The 24,721-nt window shown below is 44.6% G+C and overlaps 3 protein-coding genes and 1 long non-coding RNA gene across 9 annotated transcripts in view; 2 read left to right on the top strand and 2 right to left on the bottom strand.

Moving 5' to 3' along the window:
- The window catches only part of COA1 (cytochrome c oxidase assembly factor 1), a 56,844-nt gene extending 34,146 nt beyond the window's left edge, over window positions 1–22,698 (bottom strand). For 2 of the 4 annotated variants that reach the window (XM_083407170.1, XM_083407169.1), the window contains exon 1: window positions 21,262–21,404. The gene's annotated coding sequence lies outside the window, so the exon portion shown is untranslated. Of the gene's footprint in view, window positions 1–21,261; window positions 21,405–22,585 lie in introns of those variants that run through there. The other 2 variants (XM_083407172.1, XM_083407168.1) reach the window with 2 other exon arrangements.
- Window positions 1,978–23,322, bottom strand: FIGNL1 (fidgetin like 1). The gene is made up of 2 exons (XM_083407063.1): window positions 23,203–23,322; window positions 1,978–4,111 (listed from the first exon to the last, which is right to left on the bottom strand). Exon 2 carries the CDS (start codon window positions 4,106–4,108, stop codon window positions 2,075–2,077), a length of 2,034 nt encoding a protein of 677 aa, XP_083263189.1. The 5' UTR covers window positions 4,109–4,111; window positions 23,203–23,322; the 3' UTR covers window positions 1,978–2,074.
- The window catches only part of LOC310661313, a 156,800-nt gene continuing 142,249 nt past the window's right edge, over window positions 10,171–24,721 (top strand). Inside the window, exon 1 of the long non-coding RNA XR_014503888.1 lies at window positions 10,171–10,222. This is a non-coding gene — a long non-coding RNA (uncharacterized lncRNA). The remainder of the gene's footprint in view (window positions 10,223–24,721) is intronic.
- Window positions 22,854–24,721, top strand: part of BLVRA (biliverdin reductase A) — a 24,969-nt gene continuing 23,101 nt past the window's right edge. Inside the window, exon 1 of one of the 3 annotated variants that reach the window (XM_083407131.1) lies at window positions 22,854–23,083. The gene's annotated coding sequence lies outside the window, so the exon portion shown is untranslated. Of the gene's footprint in view, window positions 23,084–23,502; window positions 23,672–24,721 lie in introns of those variants that run through there. The other 2 variants (XM_083407128.1, XM_083407129.1) reach the window with 2 other exon arrangements.

Raw genomic sequence — 24,721 nt, 5'->3', positions numbered from 1 at the left:
CTGATCCTGGTCCAACTGCACTGGCTACCAATTAGTTCCCGGGCTCAATTCAAAATGCTGGCTTTGCCCTATAAAGCCTTAAACAGCTCAGGACCCCATTGCTTCAAGGACCGCCTCTCTCCTTATGAACCTACCAAGATCATTTTGATGCCTTTCTGCATTTGCCTCCTCCATGAGAAGTCTGAAAGGTAGCAATATGAGAATGGACCTTTTCTGCAGTAACTCCCCATTTGTAGAATGCTCTCCCCAGGGAGGTTCAGCTGGCGCCTTCATTATGCACTTTTATAGACACCAGGCGAAAATCTTCCTCTTTAACGAGGCGTTTGGCTAATTGACATCTGAAGCACTTTTAAATTTGTTGTGGAAGGAAGGGGGGATTCTTGGGTTGCCTTTGTATTATGTATTATTATGTATTATGTATTTTGTGCTCTTTATTTTAGTAATTTTATGTTGTGAACTGCCCTGAGATCTGTGGGTATAGGGCACTATACAAATTTAATAAATTGACAGTTTTGTATTATACTTCATCTTACCACCATTTTAGGTTGTGTTTTTACTTGTTTGTAAGTTGCCTTTAAAGAGTTTTGTTCACAAAGGTGGCCTTCAATTTTCTAAAAATAAAAACAAATCATTCTAGAACAAAGCAAATGCACACCACACTTAAATACCTGTTTTCATACCATTCTTTTTCCCCCCTCCCTTCCCTTTCTCCTTGTTTGACTATATCAAAACAAAGCATTTCCCCATATGCTGACAATTCAGCAGTCATAAATACCTAGATCACTGGTAACCTTCGGCTGATTCATATTATACAGCCTTTTAATATATGCTTATGGGAAGTCAGGGTTATTGTTTTGCCATTTTGTTTTAATTATTTAGTTGTGTTTTTATCTTGTATTTTAATCTGTGAACTGCCCTGAGATCCTATGAGATCCTATGATGTGTGTGTGTGTACACACACACACACACACACACACAGAGGAAATGACTTCTACAGGGCTATATTGAAAGACTGATGAGCTCTAATAACTTCCTACTCAAGTCCTGATTCTGTGATACAGTGCAATATTATGAAAATAGATTTACTTCTTCTCAACTGCAGCATATTGGTGTTTGAGTGGAGCCTCTTACATCATTTCTTCTTCAGTGATACCTGTTGTTAAGGGCTCTGCCACTCCACAGCTTAAAATTATTGTAATTAATTAGGATCGGAGTACAAGTTACTGCAGGAGTATGCATGCATGTTTAAAAGGTAAAGGTAAAGGTACCCCTGCCCGTACGGGCCAGTCTTGACAGACTCTAGGGTTGTGCGCCCATCTCATTCAAGAGGCCGGGGGCCAGTTCTGTCCGAAGACACTTCCGGGTCACGTGGCCAGCGTGACGAAGCTGCTCTGGCGAGCCACAGCTGCACACAGAAACGCTGTTTACCTTCCCGCTAGTAAGCGATCCCTATTTATCTACTTGCACCTGGGAGTGCTTTCGAACTGCTAGGTTGGCAGGCGCTGGGACCGAACAACGGGAGCGCACCCCGCTGCGGGGATTCGAACCGCCGACCTTTCAATCGGCAAGCCCTAGGCGCTGAGGCTTTTACCCACAGCGCCACCCGCGTCCCGCATGTTTACTCATTAGTAATTCCCAATGAGCATGGATATTCCCCGCAACGGGGTGAGCTCCTGTTGCTTGGTCCCAGCTCCTCCCAACCAACAGTTCGAAAGCACGTCAAAGTGCAAGTAGATAAATAGGTACCGCTCCGGCGGGAAGGTAAATGGCACTTCCGTGCGCTGCTCTGGTTCAACATGCTGGCCACATGACCCGGAAGCTGTACGCCGGCTCCCTTGGCCAGTAAAGCGACTGGACCTAATGGTCAGGGGTCCCTTTACCTTTACCTAATATCTCTTTCTAAGCAATCAGTCTGCACAGAGGGCTTAATAGTTTGAGCAATAAAGAAAGGAAGGAAGGAAGGCGACCACATGCCAGTTTTTGTTTTTCAAATTTATTAGAACGCTATGAACATTTTTAGAAAGATAAAAATCAAATGTTATCATGGAATTTAAGCATGCAAAGTTAATTTCTCTTATCTTCCACATCCAAATGTTTGATTCCAAGTATCATACAATTCAAGATCTTTGGAGGACACACTGGGGCGCACAGTTTTTAAAGCATTGTCAAAATCTTGAAAAACTATAGATCGTACTTGCTCAGGTGCAATGGTTGTAATATCAATAGACTGAAGGCTGCGGATAGGGCCTAGAGAAGCCTCTCTACAAAGCTGAGTCATATCAGCTCCAGAAAACCCATCTGATTTTTTAACAATGAGATCAATTTCCTCCTCCGTTAGGGAGCAATTTTCCTTTGACATCAGACAAGTCACTATCTGCTTTCTAGCAGAAGCGTCAGGAAGTGGGATGTACAATCTCTTCACCAGTCTCCTTCGGGCAGCCTCATCAATTTCTTGCGGCCGGTTGGTTGCTCCCACAACTAATATGCGGTCTTCAGAAGAGGTCGTTGCTCCATCTAACTGGACCAAGAATTCAGTTTTTATTCTTCTAGAAGACTCGTGTTCCCCATCTGCGCGCTGGGACAGGAGAGAATCAATTTCATCAATGAAGATTACTGCTGGCTGCTGGAATCGTGCAACAGCAAACAATGCGCGGACCATCTTTTCTCCCTCACCTACCCACTTGGAGGTCAATGAAGAGGCACTGATGCTAAAAAATGTAGCCCCAGACTGACATGCAATACATTTGCCAATGAGCGTCTTCCCTGTCCCAGGAGGACCAAACAGAAGAATTCCTTTTGGAGGACTCCTTAAACCAGTGAAAATGTCAGGTCTCAACATAGGCCACACTATTATCTCCTTGATAGTTGCTTTTGCGAATTCGACCCCAGCAATGTCATCCCAATTCACTGGAGGCCCATGATCCATGATCTCTTGCATAATAAGTTCAATCATTTTTGGCTCTATATTCTTTAGCCGTTCATCCGTTGGACAAGTCACCTCTGTAGACCCGTAAGATTTGCACTGTGTCCCTGTGTTTTCATTCCCGTCTTGTTTTGGTGTTGGAGGGACAAACTTTCCGAATACACCCCGAGATCTTGAAAGACCCAAAGTCTTTTTTGTGCTACTGCTGGATGGGAATGGTGCACGCTCTGATTGGTGCTGGTGCTTCTTCTGCTGGTCCACCCAGAGCTGTTCTTTCGCAGTTTTGAAACCAGATGCTTTGTTCTCATTGTTTCTGCTTCCACTCCATGCAAAGGTCTTCCCTTCTGTATTAACTGGCTTATTAAGAATGAAACCAGAAGATGTAGTGCTACTTTCTTCATTTGACACAAGAAATGCTTTCCTTTTCCCCAGGTTGCCCATCTCTGAAGGGAAAGCAGACTGAGTGGAAGATGAAGAATTCTGCTTCAAACCAGAGTTACTCACGAGTGTTGGAGAACTACTAAACACTGATTCACCATCTCTAAACAATGGAGTCACACAAGAGGTAATGTCAGACACTTCACTTATAGGCACCGGCAAAAAAGAATGTGCAGCTCTGGCCTTGGCTGAGGAAAGCATACCAAACTGATGAGGTTTCGAAGCTGGGGCTCTGCCAAGGCTATGTAGCTCCTGAGTTGCACAGTCTGATGAGCCACCCCTATGCACAGATTTGCCATCACCACTGCAGTGAGTGAGTTTAGGAAGACCTGAAGCAACAGAGGCGGTGGCTTCCTTGTCCCTCCGAAGCATTTCACTATTCTGCATCATCTCTTGCACACACTTCAGTTCCATCACATTAGCTGTCGTCAAAGCAGACTGCCACTTGTCATTTTCATTTTGCTGACTTCTTGCCAGTGTCAAAATGTTTTCCGCACAGTTATTCAAGCCAATCTCTGGATTGTCAGAGTCAAGAATCGCAGAGTATTTGTCTGCATATTTTTTGAATAGGTTGGCAGCGCAAACTTGGGAGATCTCAGAGTTTGCCCATGCATACTGAATGCGTAAAATCTGTGCCCGATATGCATCTGCCTTCTGTCCTGGTGTAGAGGTGTCAGAGGTATAAGCAAAGTGATTCATCTGCCATTCACTCAGGTGTATATCATCACTGGGGCTACTGGGCTGCATGCTCTACAGAGGAATAGGAGAAAAAATAAGGTAATGAGAAAGTTACCTTTTAACATAAGCTCTAGCTAAAGAAGGCAACCAAACAACTGTACTTTATTAACTCATTACCCTTTATTTGAGCATTCTGAGGTATCTGACAAATATTTTACACAGCCAGGAAAACAATCTCACAGCTCTTGATTTTAAATGTTATCCTATCATTTGAACACTTAGCAAGGGCACAAATCCATGTGACAATCAAATCTCCTGTGGCTCGCTGCATCCATTTCTGTACATATAGAAATATCTTTCTTACAGGTAACCTTGATGCCTCCTGCCCGTTCTGGTGGTTAAATTATCTCTTAGGACAAACGAAGCTGCAAAAGCTATGTTTAGACCACACAGTCACCTGGCACTGCCAGTTTATTCACAAAAACGCACATCTGGAGCCATTTACAGCTATTGGACATAGCCAAGCCCAGAAAGTGGCCTGGCAAGTACTTTCCCAATAATACCAATACAGTGGTACCTTGGTTCACAACCATAATCCGTTTCGGAGGTCCGTCTGTAAACCAAAACAGGTCGTAACCCAAGGCACGATTTCGCCAATGGGGCCTCCCCAAAAAATGTGTCGTAATAAAAAAAAACAATTCGCAAACTGGGACGCGCATTTCTGGGTTTGAACTGGTCGTAATCCAAAATGGTTGTAAACTAGGCTGTTCGCAAACCGAGGTACCACTGTATGGTGAATATGGGAACTCTGTGCGAGTCCCTGTCAGCTTCACAGACCAGCAGGGACTGAAGCATCTTACGCATCAGGATTGTACAGGAAGCAGTGGCACAGGAATATTACTTGAAATCTGCATCTTGAAACTGGCAGGGCAGACCTTGAGAGACATATTGTTTCTAGCTGCCTGTTAAGAGATAATTGAATCACTATTCTTAAACTGTGCATGAACCAATTCCTTAGTTATTCTTTAATTTCTTGTTCTGAGTACATTATAACCTCATATTAGAAACTATTGTTTCTATTAACTACTGTGCTGCACTATCGTTACTCATGTTTTGATGCTCAGTTATATTTGACCATGTCAGTGGTGATGTAGCCCATATCTTCTTCTTAGCTACGGATCACCAAGGGGCAGCCCCAGGATCCTTCAGAGCCAAACCTTAAGTCACTAAAATGGAGCAAGGCAACAACAAAGGATGCTTTGAGTCTGCAGTGTATGCATTTGGATCAGGGGTTGTCCACCTGGTCCCTACCGGCCACTAGGGGGCGTTTCAGGATTCTAGGTGGGCAGTAGGGGGTTCCAAGACACAAGCTGAATCCTCCTTCCATCGAGCGCTGGTGGGCGGTAAGGAAATTTGACCATCAAGAAAGATGCATTAGTGGGTGGTAGGTATTAAAAGGTTGACTACCCCGATTTAGATACAGCAGTAACTTCTCCAGCAAAGCAGCCAATGCAGAAACCTGAACAGAAAGGATATGCTTTTGTTATGCCATCACTGTGTCAACTGTATTGTTTGGGATGGCAGTAGCAAGCCTGAAGACCAGCCAAGCGACTTGCGGGTGGTGAATGAGCTAATGCAGCATCCTGACACTTGCAAACAGTTCCGAGTGGTTATATGAATGCCACTGCTATTCAGAACATGCAGATGCAGACATTTTCCTGGCTGCACCCAAAATACACACTAAGGACAAAAAGCACTCATTAAAATTTTAATTCATAAAATGAAAGCTATAGGATTAATTATAGCTATTTAAAGGGAGTGGATGGGATTTTGGAGAGCTAGCCTTGTGGAGTTTGCACAAAATGACTTTTCTAGCTTTAAGCACCAAGTAGTCAGCTTTTCTGATAGCCAAATTCTCTAGGATTGCTTAGTTCCTTCCTTTTATGTGCTCAATAGCAGTTTCTTTACACAGCTGCTACTAGACAAGAGGTATCTTTGCAGTTTTGCTTTATGGACAATTGATCAATGATTATTATACAATGCATATGTACTGGAATACTTCCTTTCCTGTCTTTCCAGAGATGGATATATACTTGTATTATTCTCAAGAATATATGTGTAATTCTGCAGATCAGGCCAGATAGCAAAGCTATACGTTTTGTTTTCCTTTATTTTCAAACTGTTACTGTTATTTCAAACTTAATGAATAATGATTTTGAAAAGCAGCCAGATGATGATATCCAATAAAAAGTGAATATTATTTCATTCAAGAAAAATAAATAATTTTCCAGAGATTATTAGTCTCTCTAGTGCAACACATGTGTAACTTTATCCTATGTATTCTTGTGGTTTTATGCTGTAAACCACCCTGTGGTTCTTGGATGAAGAAATTTATTTATATAAATTTAATAAATAAAGATAATACAAATAATCATCATTTGCTCTGGGCATTCCACCTCTATCTTCAATTAAGATTCTGCTTTGAGGGTAGCCAAGGGTGCTAACAGGGTTTTCTAAACCCCCTACATCCTCCCGGCCCCCTGCAATCTAATGGCAGGAATGGCTGCTTAGGTACATATGTTAACTTAGCCTAGCCTACCTCACAGGGCTGTTGTTATTGCTATTAATTTGGCATTCCTGGATGAAATAATGTGGACACAGAGAAAAGCACATGCCCCAGTATCTTCCTCTGTCCAGCCAGGCTAACAGCAACCAGGAGGAACATATCCTGTTTTCTGCTGCTCTGGGAGGGCCCCCTCCTCAGTCTCAGGTGCAACGTTTGCTCCTGAGCAACAGTGACTAAGTGACCTTACACCTGCTGAGCGCTAAAGGCTTAGCTAGCTTAGCTGATGGCTTAGCTGATGGAGTGTGAATTCAACACAACCTGAGGAGCCACACACTCCCCAGCCCCACTCTAGACAGAATGGTAATAAATAACACGGCTGTACCTGTACAACTGAGAGAGTTGTCACGCTGTACAAAACTTTGCTTTACATTATCAGGATAACAAAGAGCACCTATTTGATGCAGATTAATTCCCCCTGAACACAATCCATAGGGTTAAAAAGTGTTTCCCCTCACCTTTTCAAATTGGCAGTGTGAGTTTCTAAGCTGCTGCAAATATAGTGAATGCAAATATACAGTCAGCTGGCAGTGTTTGTGTTTGCTTGCTCCCTCCTTCCATTCTTGGGGCACTGCAATTGTTTATGCAACCCCTAATCTCAAAATGAAAGAAGAGGTGAACCAAGAGCTGCACGTTAGTCAAAGGTGCACTTAGATTAACCCCACGCTCAAAGTTAACTAACCAAGAACTGAAAGCAAGATGAATGGCTCCAAAAGAGCTCAAGAAAACAGGCCCTTTTCAGACACTTAGCAATTTTGTGGAACTCTCCCTCCCTCGTAGGTGCTTGCCTCGTGCTTTTCAGCAGTGCCAGGTTGAGAAAGTACTGTTCTCCCAGGCTTTTTTTAAACATTAGCACCACTGAATGCTGTTATTAATTTGTTTTATTTGAGATAGCTTCGCCTTCTGATAACTGACAATGGTTGCTATTGTATTTTATTCCCTGTGCTGGTTATGGATTTTGTTCTGGTATTTTAGCCTTTTAAAACTTCAACATTTCCTATATATCACCAAGAGAGCAGAGTTATGGGGCAAGAAATAAATGTGATAGTTCATTTAGTTATGCATCAGAAGTTTTACTTAAACACTAGCAAACAAAAAGGCTTATTTAACTAACTTTGCACACAATAAAATACAATTAAATGGAAGGTAGCGTCTCCTAGAAGGAAAAATATAAGAACTCCTAATCCCTTTGACATTAGACAACTGCAATGTGGCACCGTGATAAAGAAGGAAAACATGCTTTTCAACTATTATCTGATAAAATCAGGAAGACTAAACAGTAATGAATTGACATGAATTGCTTTTAATAAGATGCTCCCTGATAAGCGAATTAAAACACCTTTGAGAAGTCAAAAGTATCTTGCATTTCTTATTTGTTCATCACCACAATCTGCAACTGAAGAAAGAACCCAAACATTTCAGCTCAACCTGTTAGCTTTTAAGACCAAGTGAATAATCATAACACAAAACACAGTACGTTTAATATAACCAGAGACTGACTGTTGCGGTTTGGAGCTACAATAGTGCCACCTGCTGGACAAATGTGAGGTGGAAGTTCCTTACAAACCCCACATTTTGATTTAGGGTCTGTTTCTTCACGCATGCTTCCCAACCTCACTCCAAGGACCTCAGGGTTAGACTGGAACAACTATAGACCAGTCACAAACACCCCGTGGGGGGGGGGGGATATGGACAGCTTGCTTAGGCTACATAAATAAATAAATAAGCCAGCAAGCATGTATGGACTGGCTTGAAGATTTCCTATTTACTGAGTACTTCAGATGAACCAAACTGACTGCTGTACTGACACCGCAGGGAAGCTGTGCAGGTGTACTTTGTCTAAGGTTGAGAGAACACCAGCAAAAATCCTTTGAATCTGGATATGAGCCCCTTCCTCATAATTTTATGATTACCAACAGCTCTGTATCATGAACATTAGCCATTTGCTTAAACTAAGTAATAGTTTATGATAATGATAATATATATTATAATAATGATATAAAGCACTTTGTTGTAAAGACTGCACTGTATAGCCAAGCATAGACTAAGGCAAGTTTCCAACTCCAGTAACCAGAGGCTTACACTCTGTTTCAGAGTAAACAATCGTGTTAAATTAATATGACAAACTCAAGCTGTAGGATTTTTTTTGCATGTTGCATTCACAAACTAATTCCCCAGCCCAATCCATTATGTCTCATGATGACCTACATCATCCCCCACCCAAAAAACCCACTGAGGTTGCATGCATGGATTTCATGGATAACTAACTAGGCTGAACAGATGCACTATTACAATAACATCACATTTTCAAACCTAGAAACAGAAACCTGCCTACATAACATTTTAATAAACTACTCTATGGCAAACTGGCAAACCACTACTGGATTCTGCGCATCCAGTCTAGGAGCAGCCTGTATTTTATTGTCCATTTTATTTACAAACATGTTTGCATCACACTGTTTGCAATCTCAGCAGGTTAACACATGCTTTTATTTTATTCCTTAGAAAAGGAATAGTCTCTGTCACCCACATCCAAGCACAGGTTGTCTACCCACATTCTGATTGTCTTAGTCTTGATGGTGTGTGTGAGAGAGAAAGAGAGAAGAGAAAGCTCCCCCCCCCCACCAAGTACCCACCTTCAGTCTCCCCCAGCCCCCAAATCAAGTTAAGGAGCAAATAAGGACACCTGGGACAGTAAGCCAGGGCTGCCACCACCACACAGTTCTCCAAAGCTGGTTTGATGTCAGTTAAGTCATCCGTGTTTGTGCTATTTGCATGTGGTACACAACAGGTTACTATATGGAGAGGGTGGATACATGTTAGGCTGATTGGATGGTTAGACTGGCCCCCAGGCGCTTCCTATGTGCCCCCTCGCATCTCACCTCCACTCTGCACTTGAGCACATTCTGCAGTCCAAGGCAATTAGCCACCGGTCACCCTACTCCCCATGAGGACCAAGACTAATTTTGCCAGAGGTTGTCGCTCATGTGCTTCAGCTACTCAATTTCAAGCATCAAGCAAAGAAAGAAAGAAAGGGGATTGAGCAGCTCAGGTGCAGAAAAAGAGGACTCTGCCAAAGCATCTGTTGCTGTTCACACTCAAAGGGAAGCAGGGAGCAAGGTGAAAAAGCCTTTTGACTGCGGCTTGGCTCATCTCTCCTTTCAACCATTTACCCATTTTAAACTCTGATCACTGTTAAATATGACACCACACAGCACTTTGCTTGCATAGCACTTTAAGCAATGACTTCAAAGGCACATCCCAGGAAGCTTGTCCACCAGGGTACTGTAATGGTTCAGAGTGTCCCTGAACCAATATAATTCCAAGAAATGAAAGGATGAATACTGTAACTACTGGATTGCAAAATGATTAACTAACATGCATTATGGGATTCAATAATTGGGACTAAACAACAACAAAAAACTTTAAGCCCACAATGTTTAAAGATGTCACAGCCAGAATTCCAAGCCCCTAATAAGAGGAATTAAAAGTTAATGCCGTACTAAAGGGAGTGAAAGGCGGGATATCAAATCCAAACTCTTCTTCTTCTTCTTCTTCTTGTATCAGTAGTATCAGCTATCTCCCCCATCAATCATTTAAAAGCTAAGCCAGCAACACACCATCTAGGCTATCAGGTGAGGAAAGCTATCCAGTGACCCTCCCTACCCCGTCCCCCCCCCCAATCTTTCTCCTGAGTACAACAGATTGTATTCGTAAGTCCCTTTGGTCCACAGGCAGATGTTCAGTGCAGTTCAATCAGTATGCTTGCATTAGTATTCCCACAAGCATGTTTGCCCTTTCGTGTCTATGCATTAAAGTGCTATTTAAAAGCTGCCCATGTTCCTTTTAATGAATATTCACGGGTAGACTACAGCCTCTGGCAAAGTGGGAGTGCCATACATAAATCCAGCCGCTTTCTCTCACACACACCCAAAGAAAACCTTTAAAAAGGGGGGGGGGGCTACAAAGCATGGCATTTCCACAACAAAGACAGAAGTGACGACAAGGAATTGTCTCCAGGGAATACACTACAATTGGATCTGCAAAAGCTCACAAGAAATCCAGCTGCACTATTTAAGCATGCAGACCCATAGCAACAGCGGCTAGCCTCCCCCTCAACAGGGTGGCGCCTCCCCCTCAGCTATAGGGCGGCCGAGCCTGGGGAGACGGCGGGTGGATGCGAGCCCCACGCTGTTTCCAGCAGCACAGAGCCTGCAGGCAATCCGCCCAACTCCTCCCCCAGGCTCGGCCGCCCTACTGCTGAGGGGGAGGCAGTGGGCAGACGCAAGCCCCACACTGTCATTTCAGGAAGCATGGAGCCTGCAGGCGCCTGAGCCACTGCATCACTTCCAGGAGAAACGCGTGGCTCAGAGGCGCTGCTGGCCCAGCAGTAAGTGCCGCCCCCTGTGGTGTGGCACCCAGTGCCCCCCACCACGCCACTGCATCACAACCGTAATACTATATGCCCTCTGATCCCTCACTTCAGCTCTATGGAGCCACAGGACCAAAGTGCATTGACACACAGTTTGCTTTAATTGAAAAATTAGTACTAGATTAGATTCCAGAGCACAGGATGGTCTGAGTCCTTGCTTCCTTCTGCAAACTCCTCTGTAAGCAATTGCTGATATGCCAAAAAGAAGAAATGCCAAAAGAAAAAAAAAAAGGATCATAGAATCATAGAATCATAGAGTTGGAAGAGACCACAAGGGCCATCGAGTCCAACCCCCTGCCAAGCAGGAAACACCATCAGAGCACTCCTGACATATGGTTGTCAAGCCTCTGCTTAAAGACCTCCAAAGAAGGAGACTCCACCACACTCCTTGGCAGCAAATTCCACTGTCGAACAGCTCTTACTGTCAGGAAGTTCTTCCTAATGTTTAGGTGGAACCTTCTTTCTTGTAGTTTGGATCCATTGCTCCGTGTCCGCTTCTCTGGAGCAGCAGAAAACAACCTTTCTCCCTCCTCTATGTGACATCCTTTTATATATTTGAACATGGCTATCATATCACCCCTTAACCTCCTCTTCTCCAGGCTAAACATGCCCAGCTCCCTTAGCCGTTCCTCATAAGGCATCGTTTCCAGGCCTTTGAGCATTTTGGTTGCCCTCCTCTGGACACGTTCCAGTTTGTCAATGTCCTTCTTGAACTGTGGTGCCCAGAACTGGACACAGTACTCCAGGTGAGGTCTGACCAGAGCAGAATACAGTGGCACTATTACTTCCCTTGATCTAGATGCTATACTCCTATTGATGCAGCCCAGAATTGCATTGGCTTTTTTAGCTGCCGCGTCATACTGTTGGCTCATGTCAAGTTTGTGGTCAACCAAGACTCCTAGATCCTTTTCACATGTACTGCTCTCAAGCCAGGTGTCACCCATCTTGTATTTGTGCCTCTCATTTTTTTTGCCCAAGTGCAATACTTTACATTTCTCCCTGTTAAAATTCATCTTGTTTGTTTTGGCCCAGTTCTCTAATCTGTCAAGGTCGTTTTGAAGTGTGATCCTGTCCTCTGGGGTGTTAGCCACCCCTCCCAGTTTGGTGTCATCTGCAAATTTGATCAGGATGCCCTTGAGTCCATGGGCTTAGGATGTTGGCTTAGGATATTTTGGCTATTGCACTACTTTTAACCAGCTTTCATAATTACTGGAGAATGAAATTTAAAAAAAAATACTTGGCAATTCAAACTGCATAAACAATACACTGAAACGCTGGTCTTAAGCTGTTGGACTGGGATGTAGTACTGGGTCACAGCCAGTGTTAGAAACTCAGATACAGAAGCCAATCGCCAAATGGTATGTTAAACCTAGGTTACAGTCACCCCAACGGAATGCCTAGGCACCTTTTTTGCAGTGGGATTGATTGATTATATTTCTATACTGCTTTTTTAAAAAAAATATCTCAAAGCAGTTTACAACACATGAAAACATCAAATAAAACAAAGTAAAGCATCAAGGAAAATATTTCAGATTCTTCTCTAAGTGACATTTTGCTTTTCCCATATTTATTTACCTACTTAATTTATATAGCTGCCCTATAACAGAAGAACTAGAAGCCTAGACAGCATCTTAAAAAGTAGAGACATCACCTTGCCAACGAAGGTCCGTATAGTAAAAGCTATGGTTTCCCCAGTAGTGATGTATGGAAGTGAAAGCTGGACCATAAAGAAGGCTGATTGCCGAAGAATTGATGATTTTGAATTATGGTGCTGGAGGAGACTCTTGAGAGTCCCATGGACTGCAAGAAGATCAAACCGATCCATTCTTAAGGAAATCAGCCCTGAGTGCTCATTGGAAGGACAGATCCTGAAGCTGAGGCTCCAATAGTTTGGCCACCTCATGAGAAGAGAAGACTCCCTGGAGAAGACCCCTGATGTTGGGAAAGATGGAGGGCACAAGGAGAAGGGGACGACAGAGGACGAGATGGTTAGACAGTGTTCTCGAAGCTACAAACATGAGTCTGACCAAACTGCGGGAGGCAGTGGAAGACAGAAGTGCCTGGCATGCTCTGGTCCATGGGGTCACGAAGAGTCGGACACGACTGAACGACTAAACAACAACAACAACAACAACAGAAGAACTCTAGGAAGCCAGTGTGGTACTGTGGTTGGAGTGTTGGACTAGGACCCAGGTGATCAGGGTTCAGATCCCCACTCAGTCGTAAAGCTCACTGGGTGACTTTGAGCCAGTCACAGTCTCTTAACCTACCTCACAGGGTCATTGTAGGGATTAAATGAGAAGGGGGGGTGGTGAACCATGTACTCCTTGGAGGAAAAGGTGGGATTTAAATGCAATAAATAAGCTCTTTTGCTTCCCTGCTTAAGACACCTGGAGGGGCTGGCCAGAGGGAGAAGTCCCATCGCCAGCCTGACATCCAGAGATCTCTATGGGACTGCAAAACACGCCTGGGGAATTTCTAACACTTCCTGATCGAAAATGGTTCAAAACCGCAGCCATGCCACCATACAAAAAATCTATCTCCACCTTTCAGCAATGCCAGTTGCAGAAACCTGACCTTTTGAGCTTGGGAATAAGGGTGTTCAACCTCCTTAGAAATGAAACTATTTTGAAATGTCCTTTAATTTTTTTCCGAGAATAATTTTTTATTAACCGACCAATCACATCAAATCAAACCAAATTACATAAATTCCAAATTACACAGCCGAATTTTAAATTTTTGTTGGGGATACCCATATTTCAAGTTCCGAAGGGATCCAATCAACTTCTTGCTTCTTACTGCTGTTTTAATGTCCACAAATCTAACCTTATGATGTCCACAGTACTATCCAGTCCTTTCTTATTATTTTCCCACATCTCTTGTTGTTATTTTCATATATTTTTCCTTTCTCTTTGTGACCTCTGATAGTCTCCACAAGCTGGTTAGAACAGTTTGTAATCCGGCGTGGATATTATTTTTTTTATCCAGTAGCCATATCCAGGCATTTTCCATATAACATCACTTCCATACATCAAAACAGTCTTAGCGTCATTAATCTTCACCAATCTGCCTCCTTTCTCAAAACCTCTGAGGAGATTCACCAGGAATGCAGTCTGAAAACAAGTCCGTTCTTCCTCCCGGCTATAAATCCTTTGGCAAGATGGCGACTCCGAATTAATTGCTGCGCCATTCCCAAAAGCTCTTATTGCTTCTCGGTCTCCATAAAGCATACTTTTGGTTAAAGTTTATCTCCACACAGACCTTAATCATCCTGCTTGGGTCAGTTCAACCGACGGTTCTGAGGAGGGGTTCTTGTAAATCACATAGAAGGAAAGTAAAAAAGGTCCCCCCCCCCATTCAGCCCCGTTGTCAACATACCCCGCCTTTGGTGTATCTTCATCGTAAAATATTCCTGTGCATTTGCTTCTTTTGTAATTAATTATTCCAAATTGCTGCAACTAGTGCGCGATCAGAGACAGCGTCCAGGAGAGCATAGGTCCACACGGGGGCATTCTGCCTAGGGCCCTCACCCCCTTCTTTCGAATTAGGGGGTGATTTATGGGCACAGCAGGCAAGGGCAGTGTTCCCCATTTCCTTGGGGCAACAAGGGAGGCTGCCTACTCCCATAACAGCCTCTTAATTACCCCATGTGGGTCAGAGAGATGGTATTGTCGGCCATCTTCCAATGCGCCCCCTAGTGGCCCCCCTTGAAATGTCCTTTAAGTGCTTTCAAAGTCTCCCAATGGAAAGTGGCATTTTCATCAGCTAGCAGTGCACATTTTCCATTTGTAGCTCAAAACAATATATGTTTTGTTTCTTCTTGCAATGGCACATCTGTACATTGCTAGTAGGAAGTTGCCTCATGTTTATGATTATTCCACGTGGCCTTTTCATCAGAGGAGGCTACTGTTCCAAAAACAACCATTAAATCACCACTTTGAGAGTCCCAAGGGCTACAACTCATTTACTAGGTGAACGGCTTTCTCCCGCTCCCTGGTCATCCTTTGGCCAGAAGGGTCCCCTTCTGACAGATGAACGACCAACCAGAACTGCTTTTTTAATGTGTATGTGATTTTATACTATTTTATTTTTGTTCTGAGCTTTTAAATTTTGTAACTGGTGTTTTTATCTTGTTACTAGTCACTGACTATAATAAAACGACTATACTCTACTCTCGCTCCCTCTCTTTTAAAGCTACAAATCAAAACACAGTCCTTTTCAATGCTTCACCCACTTTACGAACTATAAGCCCCGCAGGTTGTTGCTACAAGATTTTTCAGAAATAAAGCTCCCCTTGTCAACTACAGCAACCTACTCCTGCTGGTTAATCACAAACCAAAATTGGAACAATTATAGAATTATACACACATAGATTATTTTAACTCTCTATCTCCCCAGTATTATCTTTGGGATGAAAAATGAAACAATTTGCACCAGTTCTTAGTACTAGGAACTACTTATTCAGAAAGCATGCCCTCCTAAAAGGGTTGCAATCCAGAAAAAGTGGATGCTTAAATCCCACTGGTTCCTTCAGGGTGTTTTACAGGACTAACAGCTAATCAGTAGATGGATAGACTAAAACTTTGGATGCCTCATTGCTAGGGTACAACTTTTATTGTGAGGATAAAATTAGTAGGAGTGAAAGAAACCAACAAAGTAATGCTGAAAATCTGTTTAATTGCTCAATAGACAAATAATGTAAAAAAAAAGTTGATTTATCTGTTGACAGTGCTAGTATACAACTTTCTGAAGATTATTAATAGTAGCTTTTAAATTTGTATACTGCCCTTCATCCAAAAGATCACAGGGTGGTTCACAACATAAAGACAAAATGAGAACACAAAATATATTATAAAACAGAAACAAACCAATAATCCACCTCCCAGAAATACATTTAAAAGGCCATAAAATGTTCAATCTATAACCTGGTTATAGAAAAACATTTTTGCCTGGTGCCTAAAGATATGTAATGAAAGGACCAGACGAGCCTAGAGAGGGAAGAGGAATCCTCAAACACTGAGTCACCCCAGAAAAGGTACATTCTCATGTTTCCAACCTCCAGACCTCTTGTGGAAGTGGCACACAAAGACGAGCCATAGATGGTGATCACAGGGTCATGGGCACAGGTGGGGGGGCAGCTGGCCCCCTAAATCAAGTAAATAAATAAGAATACTTAACTGAAGTAGAAACAATAAGAATATTTGAAACTGAAATGCTCGCTGACGTACTTGGATGATGCTGTTGGGCATTCTAGTGATGCAACTGGCAACCCGACTGAGCGTGGCTTTTGGCTCTACACCCCCTTATGTTGGAGAAGACCAGGCTTCCTCAAACTCAGCCCTCCAGATGTTTTGAGACTACAGTTCCCATCATCCCTGACCACTGGTCCTGCTAGCTAGGGATCATGGGAGTTGTAGGCCAAAAACATCTGGAGGGCCGAGGTTGAGGAAGCCTGGAGAAGATCATTCAAGACTTCAAGATGAAAGACAAGCAGTTCTCAAGTTTTTATGAGTTGCAAGACTCTGAAGCTGAACTATGGTATACCACGTGGAAGGAGAAGAAACTCAGCAAAGAGCAGTTAAAAGAGCTGAACTTAGCAGACCTAGTAAAAGAGGCGCAAATCTTTTACCAGGCCACAATAAAAGCTCTACTCATCTCTCTTGCTCAGCCAGGCACCACTTGTACCATAGCATTCAGCGCCTTGTGGAGAGTAAAGACCTGGTTAAGGTTGACAATGACAGGGGAGCATCTCAATGGGCTTTGCTTACTGAGAGTGCACAGAAAAACTGCATTGGGGGAAAAGGAGGGATTTGAGAAGGAAGTGCTGAAAAGATTTTCAGCAAGTCCAAGAAAACTTGCTTTAGTTTTGATTTTTTAAAAATATGAAAAGGGCACGTTCTTTGTAATTTTGCAAAATATACTCGTTAATTGCATGAAATGTACTTCCTGATGTTATTTTTTTATTTAACTTCCTAATTCTCAAATGACTGAAGATCTGACAGATTTTTCTGAATTTTGTTGTTGTTTAGTCATTTAGTCGTGTCCGACTCTTTGTGACCCCATGGACCAGAGCACGCCAGGCACTCCTGTCTTCCACTGCCTCCCAGTTTGATCAAACTTATGCTGGTAGCTTCAAGAACACCGTCCAACCATCTCGTCCTCTGTCGTCCCCTTCTCCTTGTGCCCTCCATCTTTCCCAACATCAGGGTCTTTTCCAGGGAGTCTTCTCTTCTCATGAGGTGGCCAAAGTATTGGAGCCTCAGCTTCATGATCTGTCCTTCCAGTGAGCACTCAGGGCTGATTTCCTTAAGAATGGATAGGTTTGATCTTCTTGCAGTCCATGGGACTCTCACGAGTTTCCTCCAGCACCACAGTTCAAAAGCATCAATTCTTCGGCGATCACCCTTCTTTATGGTCCAGCTCTCACTTCCATACATCACTACTGGATTTTTTTTTCTGAATACTTGGGCTCAAAAGAAAGTACAGTGGTACCTCTGGTTGCGAATGGGATCCATTCCGGAGCCCCGTTCGCAACATGAGCAGAATGCAACCCGCGTATGCGCGTGCCGCTGCTTCTGCGTATGCCGTCATTTTGAGCGTCTGCGCATGCGTGACCGGTGAAACCCGGAAGTAACCCTTTCCGGTACTTCCGGGTCGCAACCTGAAAAGACGTAACCTGAACCGAACGTAACAAGAGGTATGACTGTAATTTAAAACAACTGTGGTTGAAACATTTCATTCCGAATCTGCTAGCCAGAGCCAGACAGAGGATGATGGCAGGTGGGTGTCCTGCCTGCCCCCAACGTAAATCGTGGCTATGCCCAAGTACAGGGTCCTGATCGGTTCATGTGGAGGTACTGCAGTCTTGAGCCATTTCAGGTTTTATAGGTCAAAACCAGAACTTTGAATTGAGTCTGGAAACTGACCAGCAGCCAGAGCAGTAGGGCCAGGATCTGTGATATATGCTTAAACCATCTTGCCCCCCTGACCAACCTGGCCACCAAATTCTGCACCAGCTCAAGTTTCTGAACCGTCTTCAGAGGAAGCCCCACAAATAACACACAGCATATATTTCTCCCAGTCTAGCAAAGTTGATCCTTGTGTGGAAAAAGATTTCCACATATGGATCTTGACTGACTTTCACATAACCTTCAAGGGGTAATGATCTATTTCATTCAGCACCCAAGAGTGCAAATGCAGGAAAATGAACATTTCACACTGCTTTATAGCATCACATCATTAGTCTACCAAGCCTTTATTTGGAATAACAATGGCTCTTCAAGTCTTCCCTAGCCCTCCTATCTGTGACAACAGGTTATTGAACCTGATACATTATGTGTGTGAAGTCTGCACTCTAGCACTCTGCACACCCAGATAAAGCTCACCACAAACACAAAAGCCAAAATTATATAAATAGCAGGGTGGATAAAAATTAATGTGTTTTCAAAAACTCAGTCTAATTTGCTTTTTTAAAAACCGTTCAATCACATCAGTTAACAAACATGGATACATATGCTATAATGTTATTGTTTTAGTTAAATAAATTGTTTAAATTGTTATTAAGGAAATGATTATTTTTCTCCTTCCAATAAAGTATAGCAGAAAAGTTGTCCAAATATAAACAGTTAACTTATTAAACCTCACAATAATTTCATAATTATCTGTCTATGTATTTCTAATAGTATAACCAAATCAGCCATTTTTGATATAACTGTAAAAACTACTCTGAAAATTTATTATTCCAAAAATGAAACCTTCATCTGGTTGCAAATATTAAGATTATACCAGCAAGGATGAGTCTTGCTGTAAAAAAATGATTTAAATCAAGTCTTACTGACTAGTGATTTAAATCAAGCCCACACTGGCCACAGTCCACAGAACATATTGGATATCCCTTAAGGCAGCCACTGGCTTCTAAGGCCTCTCCGTCCTTTATATTTTGTACCTGGCAAGCCTGATCTCAAGCTCTCCACTTCTAAGCTGCAAGTGGTACAAGGGGGACCTACAATTTCAGCTCATCATCCTTCACTTGTGTGTAAAACTGAGTGAACAAGCAAACTGTAAGCTGGACCCTGCTGAAATCAACACACCTGCATCTGCAGGAATTTGGTCTGAGATCTGCACAGTGGCAGCGTTCTTCTCTGCCCTCCCCCACCTCACTGCCATGGGCCTATTACAGATGCAGGGAAATGTATTTTCCATAACCACAGAGGAAATGTAAACATTCTGTTTGGTTGCAATGAAGTATGGAAAAAGGGAGTACTGTACAAGAGAGGAAAATTCAAGTCTGTTTTAGTCTATTCCATGCCTTCTCTACCGCTACAAAATTTACAGATCCCTTTCCCCCCAAAAATCTAATACACATACATATATACTATATATTTTATAGTTTTATCTGTCTATTTTTTTGCTCTCTATGCATATTTATGCGTGGCTTTCAAATATTAATTGTAATAGAAACATCTTGCATAAAAGAATTTGATAATGCACAACATTGCTTTCACTAACCAAGGATTGATGGCCTCTGTAGTGACTGGAATTTGACATTTTAGAGAACGAGTGGGCCAAAGTGCTTGTACCAGAACCTCTTTTGAACACTTCTGGCTTTGGCAAATAAACTGAGAACTTCAACAGCCTTTAGCATAGCTCCTCTTAAAAGCAGATACGCACAAATGACTGTGACTAACCCAAGAATCCCATATTGCAATTTTAGGAGACGGCTCGTAGAGAGCAAATCGGCATGTTGCAACTGGGGTGGGGGGAAGGAAGCCAAACTCACTGTTGGGAAGGAATCAACAACAAGGCAACCCCACCAGCAATCCCTTGTTCAGTGGGTTCTCACTGTATGGAACAAATTGGAGAGAAATGAGAAAAACCAGGGCCTAATACAGTATATGTATAGTGCCTCCACCTACCAGCCTCATAATCCATGAAAACAGGGGTGGGGCTTTTTTCTGCTGAGGGCCACATGCCCTCAGGGGTAATCTGTTAGGGGCCACATGTTGTGTTGTGAGACAGAGAAAACCATACTGGATTAACTAATCTGAAATAAAGACCACCTTGCTTTGTGTTTCGCCATGGTCAGCTTCGATAAGAATACTCAAACCTATGCAGGGCTACTCAGAAGCCCCTGTGGCTCCTAGAAGTTGTCAGCATGCGACACCAGTCACACTCCGGAATGGCTTTGACTGGCTGGCTAAACCAAGTGATGGTTCCTTATGCGTCTCAAACCCTCAGTGAGTTAAGGATGGAAGTGTGACGTTAACATATGAGAGTGCTGGAGGTGAAATAGTTAAACAGGTTACTCAATCAGAACCCGGGGGGGGGGGTGGAGTCAGAGGGACTATAAAACCAGCTCCAGGAGGGGTGAAGGGGGGAGTTTGTAGGGAGTTGGGTGGTTGGTTGGAGTGGGAGTGAATTGGGATAGAGTCTGTGGGGAGATTGAGTTAGTGTAGAGAAATAAGCTGAGTCAGGAACAGTTAGGAGCTAGGAAGAGAAGTAAATATCTGAGAGGTGGTTTAGTGAGTGAGAGCAGGTAGCAGAATTTATAGGTCTGGATAGACTGATACCGTTTATGAAACCACACACTTGTTAAACTGCAATACAGTGGTGACTTGCAAGACGAAATTAATTCGTTCCGCGAGTTTTTTCGTTGTGCGAGTTTTTTCGTCTTGTGAAGCACCACTGCATTTAAACACTAACAATGGCGGGGAGGGGAGGGGAGAAGCAGGACAGCTGCCACAGCCGGTACCTCAGACTCACCCGCGCGTTGAGGCCACCGTGCAACACGGCTGCTGGAGGGCGGCGGGGCTCAGGAGCGCGACTCCAGGGAGAGGCGCTGGCGGCAACGGCTCTCTGAGGGGAGCGCGCGAGGGGGGTGGGCAGCGGCGCGAGGCACTAACCGTCAGCGGGAAGGTGGGAGGGAGCCGGAGGAGCGGGGAAGCGAGCGTGCGTGCGTGCAGTGACCGTCGCCATGACAGGAGAGGCAGGGCCGTTTCGTCTAGCGAAGCAAGCCCTTAGCAAAATCCGTCTTGCGAAGCACCTCAGAAAACGAAAAACCCTTTCGTCTAGCGAGTTTTTCGTCTTCCGAGGCATTCGTCTTGCGGGGTACCACTGTAAATATAAGTTTATATTCCAATTTAACCCTGACTGGACTCAATATTTTACCTGCTAGGGCCTGGGTGCTGGCAGCAGGAAATAAAGTACAGTGGTACCCCGCAAGATGAATGCCTCGGAAGACGAAAAACTCGCAAGACGCTCCGCTTTCATTTGGACCACATCAGCGAGGCCAAGAAAAGGGATTTTGTCATCTGAGCAGCCTAGGACCTCCATACCCACTGCTCAGGCCTGCACTCTGAGCAGGTCACTTTGGCAGCAAAAATAACATGGGAGGCAGCAGTTACAAGCTGTGACTCTCCAGTGGTTTGGCTTCACCCCCGGAGGCACACCCCATTGTCTCTTGAAACCAAGGAAGCCTAATTTCCATAGGTAGAGCTAGCTGCTCCAGCACTCTAAGGGGCACACATGCTGTGTACCCAGGGGCGGGGCTAGCCGTGGGGGGAGGGAGGTCAAGCGTCCGGGAGGGGGTGCCGCCCACGGCAAGGGTCCCAGGGGGGCAGCACAGCGATGTCAAACCCGCCCCCCCCCCGCTCAGGGATGACACCTGGGGGGGCCACACCTACTGCACAGTGCTAATGGCTACCCTGACTTAGGCATTAAACTCATGCCTCACAACTGTGGACTTCCTGCAGTGTGCTCCTTTACAGGATTTACTCAAACTTAATCCTACCACTTTTATAGGGCCTACTCCCTAGTAAGCATGTTTAGTTTTGCAATCTGAGGCTGGAAGGCAATTTCTGCTTATCTGGGAGCAAGCCCCATCCTCAGTTACTTCTGAGTAAACCTGTATAGGATTCTGCCTAGACTAAAAATGCCCTTCAACATATACAACTGGGAATGACATATATACTCAGAAGGGCATTTTTTTAGTTTAGGCAGAATCCTATACAGGTAAGTCTGTGCATGCGAGCGTGCTCTCTCGCTCTCTGTGTGTGTGTTTTTTAATATATTATATATATATACATATATATGTATTAGTCCAGCAGCACCTTAGAGACCAACTAAGTTTGTTCTTGGTATAAGCTTTCCTGTGCATGCACACTTCTTCAGATACACATACACACACATTGAATGCCATTTTTAGTTTATGAAGAACTCTATGCAGGTTTACTCAGAAGTAAGTGAAGATGGGGCTTGCTCCCGGGTAAGTATGTATGTATATGAGTCGTGTGTGAGAGATTAACAGCATTTAGTTCCCAGTGACGGCACAGCAAAGCTCGCCCAGCAGAATGGAAGCATATCCGAGCTTACAAATATACTTTGAAGCGCCGCGTGACGCCAAGGGCGGTATACTAACTAAATATAAATAATACACGTCCCATTTTTCGCCTTTTAAAACAGTCTCTCCTAAAATCAGCAGGAAGGCACAAACCTGGGGCGGAGCGACGCGGCTCCCCTGAGGGCCGAGAGAGGCGTCCTGGCCGAAGCCGCGCGGGAAACGGGCGAGTCACGCTGCCCTCCGGGGCGCCGCCATCTTGAGGCTCCTCCCCGCCCAGGAGGAGAGGCCGGCCGGCGGCGGAGGCGGCTTCCTTGGCCCCGGCGAGCGCGGGCGAAAGAGGGCCGGGCAGGGGCGGGGCAGGCCGGGGAAGCCGCCTGCGAGATCTCGGCCGCCCCGGAGCACAAGCGCGGGGGCTTCGGAGGGAAGCTGCCCCCCCTCGGCCTATGGGTAACTTTTCCCAAGAATGAATTTGTTGTTTTCGTTTTTATTTAGGAAAAAACAAGCAGAGGCAGATCATGGTGGGGCCGCTTTTAAGGAGAGGCTGGTGCCGCTGTGATTGTCAGGACGTTTTAAAAGCTCACGCAGAGAGTTGCTTCCTTTTTATGCCCGCAGCAGCAGCAGCAGCAGCCGCCTTGCTTCAGCAGGAGTTCGGTGCGGGAAATGTCGAAGGCGTGCTTTGCAGAATCCACTAGACCACAGTGACTCTCATATCTATCGGTGTATCTCATATATATAGTTATATAGATATATTTGCATTGTGCATGCCTTGCCTTTGCATTATCCGGGTGAGAGAAGCAGGCACGTTCAGGGGACGGAGCGTGTCAGGAGAAGATGCACCCCAAAGGGGAACTTGCGCTGCAAGGAATTGCACATTGCATTGCCGGCTTCAGTTTCAGGCCGCCTTGGCCGGCGATTCCCACGGCAGGCCCTGCCCCGTGTTTGACACCGGGCACCAATCGGCGCCTGCAAGCCCTCCTTATCCCCTCCCCGCCGCTTCCTTGTCGCTTTCCGCCCTGCCTTTCTATTGCCAGGCCCGCCTCTGGCCTCAGCCGGCCCCCGAATTTCCAACTAGGGAGGCGGCGCCTCGCGGCAGCGGCAGGAGGGACCTTCCCCGGAGTTGTGCAAGCGGCTTGTGAGCAGCGCCAGGAGGCCAAGCAGGTTTTGTGAGTGCACCCCACACAGTGGAGCTGGCAGTTGAGTTGTGTAAGCAGTATCTGCAGAAAGACAGAGGAGAGAAGGGTAAGCTCAAACCACCCCTTCTTTCTCATGTGGAATGAATTTTAAAAAGTGGGGAAGGAGGAGATAATGTTGCTTTGGGTCCATTGTTGATGGGACTCTTGTGATGCCCCACCCGCTGGGATGGTCCTAGGTGGGTGGTCATCTCTGCTAGGAAGTACCATATCCCTATCGTTTTGGATTTTCCAGCTGCTGATGGTAACTTTGGTTATTCTGAATGCTGGAAGGTTCAGGAAAGATAAAAGTCAGTGCTTCTCCAAACAGCACAAAGGCAAACTGCAGAACTCCCTCCTGCAAGAAGCAGGGATGGCACCAACTTGGATAGCTTTAAGAAAGGATGAGACAAATCCATGGAGGAGAGAGGAGGGCTGTCAGCAGTTACTAGTGAGATGGCTCTGCTCTGCCTCCACAGTTAGAGGCAGCAAGGCTTCCCAAAAGCAGTTGCTGGAAACCACAGGAGGGGAGAGATGCCCTGGTCTCCTGCAGGGATCTGCTTGGCCACTCGGAGAACAAGATGTTGGACTAGAGGAGCCATTGGCCTGATATACAGGAGGCTCTTCTTCTCTTCTTATGTCCCATCCATACTTCCCTCAAAGTGCTTACTGCTGTCATGGGGGGGGGGGGCGCAAGTGGAAGTGAAAGGACTTCTTTGAGTATGCTGTCCTGTGTTTTATTACAGCTGTTGAAATATGCCCTCTGAACAATTTAGAAAAGGACAAATGCTTTATGTTTATGGACCCTGTAAGCCAAATTTTAAAAGGGCAACAAGCCCTTAAAGTGGGAGGGGGGAGAGGGGAAGCAATGTGCAATGTTTAAAAGAAGCACCAAGTAAATTCCTTGCACATTTGAAGGGTGCACCTTGAGTAAATAAGGGGGGGGGAGAGAAGTAAGGTAAATAAAGGACACAAAAATGGTGCAAAGTGTGTCACTTTAGATATTAAGGTGAGTAAACTTTGTAACTTTGACGGGCTATCTACAACTTGGTTTTAAGAGGAGTTGAGTTCTCAAAAATTCAGTTGCGGATGCTGAATTATATCCTGTAGGTTAGGCACC

The sequence above is a fragment of the Podarcis tiliguerta genome (genome assembly GCF_965153285.1).
Source record: "Podarcis tiliguerta genome assembly, chromosome: 12".
NCBI classification, from domain to species: domain Eukaryota; kingdom Metazoa; phylum Chordata; class Lepidosauria; order Squamata; family Lacertidae; genus Podarcis; species Podarcis tiliguerta.
The sequence above is the reverse complement of the archived record's forward strand: the minus strand, read 5'-3'. Positions and strand labels throughout refer to the sequence as shown.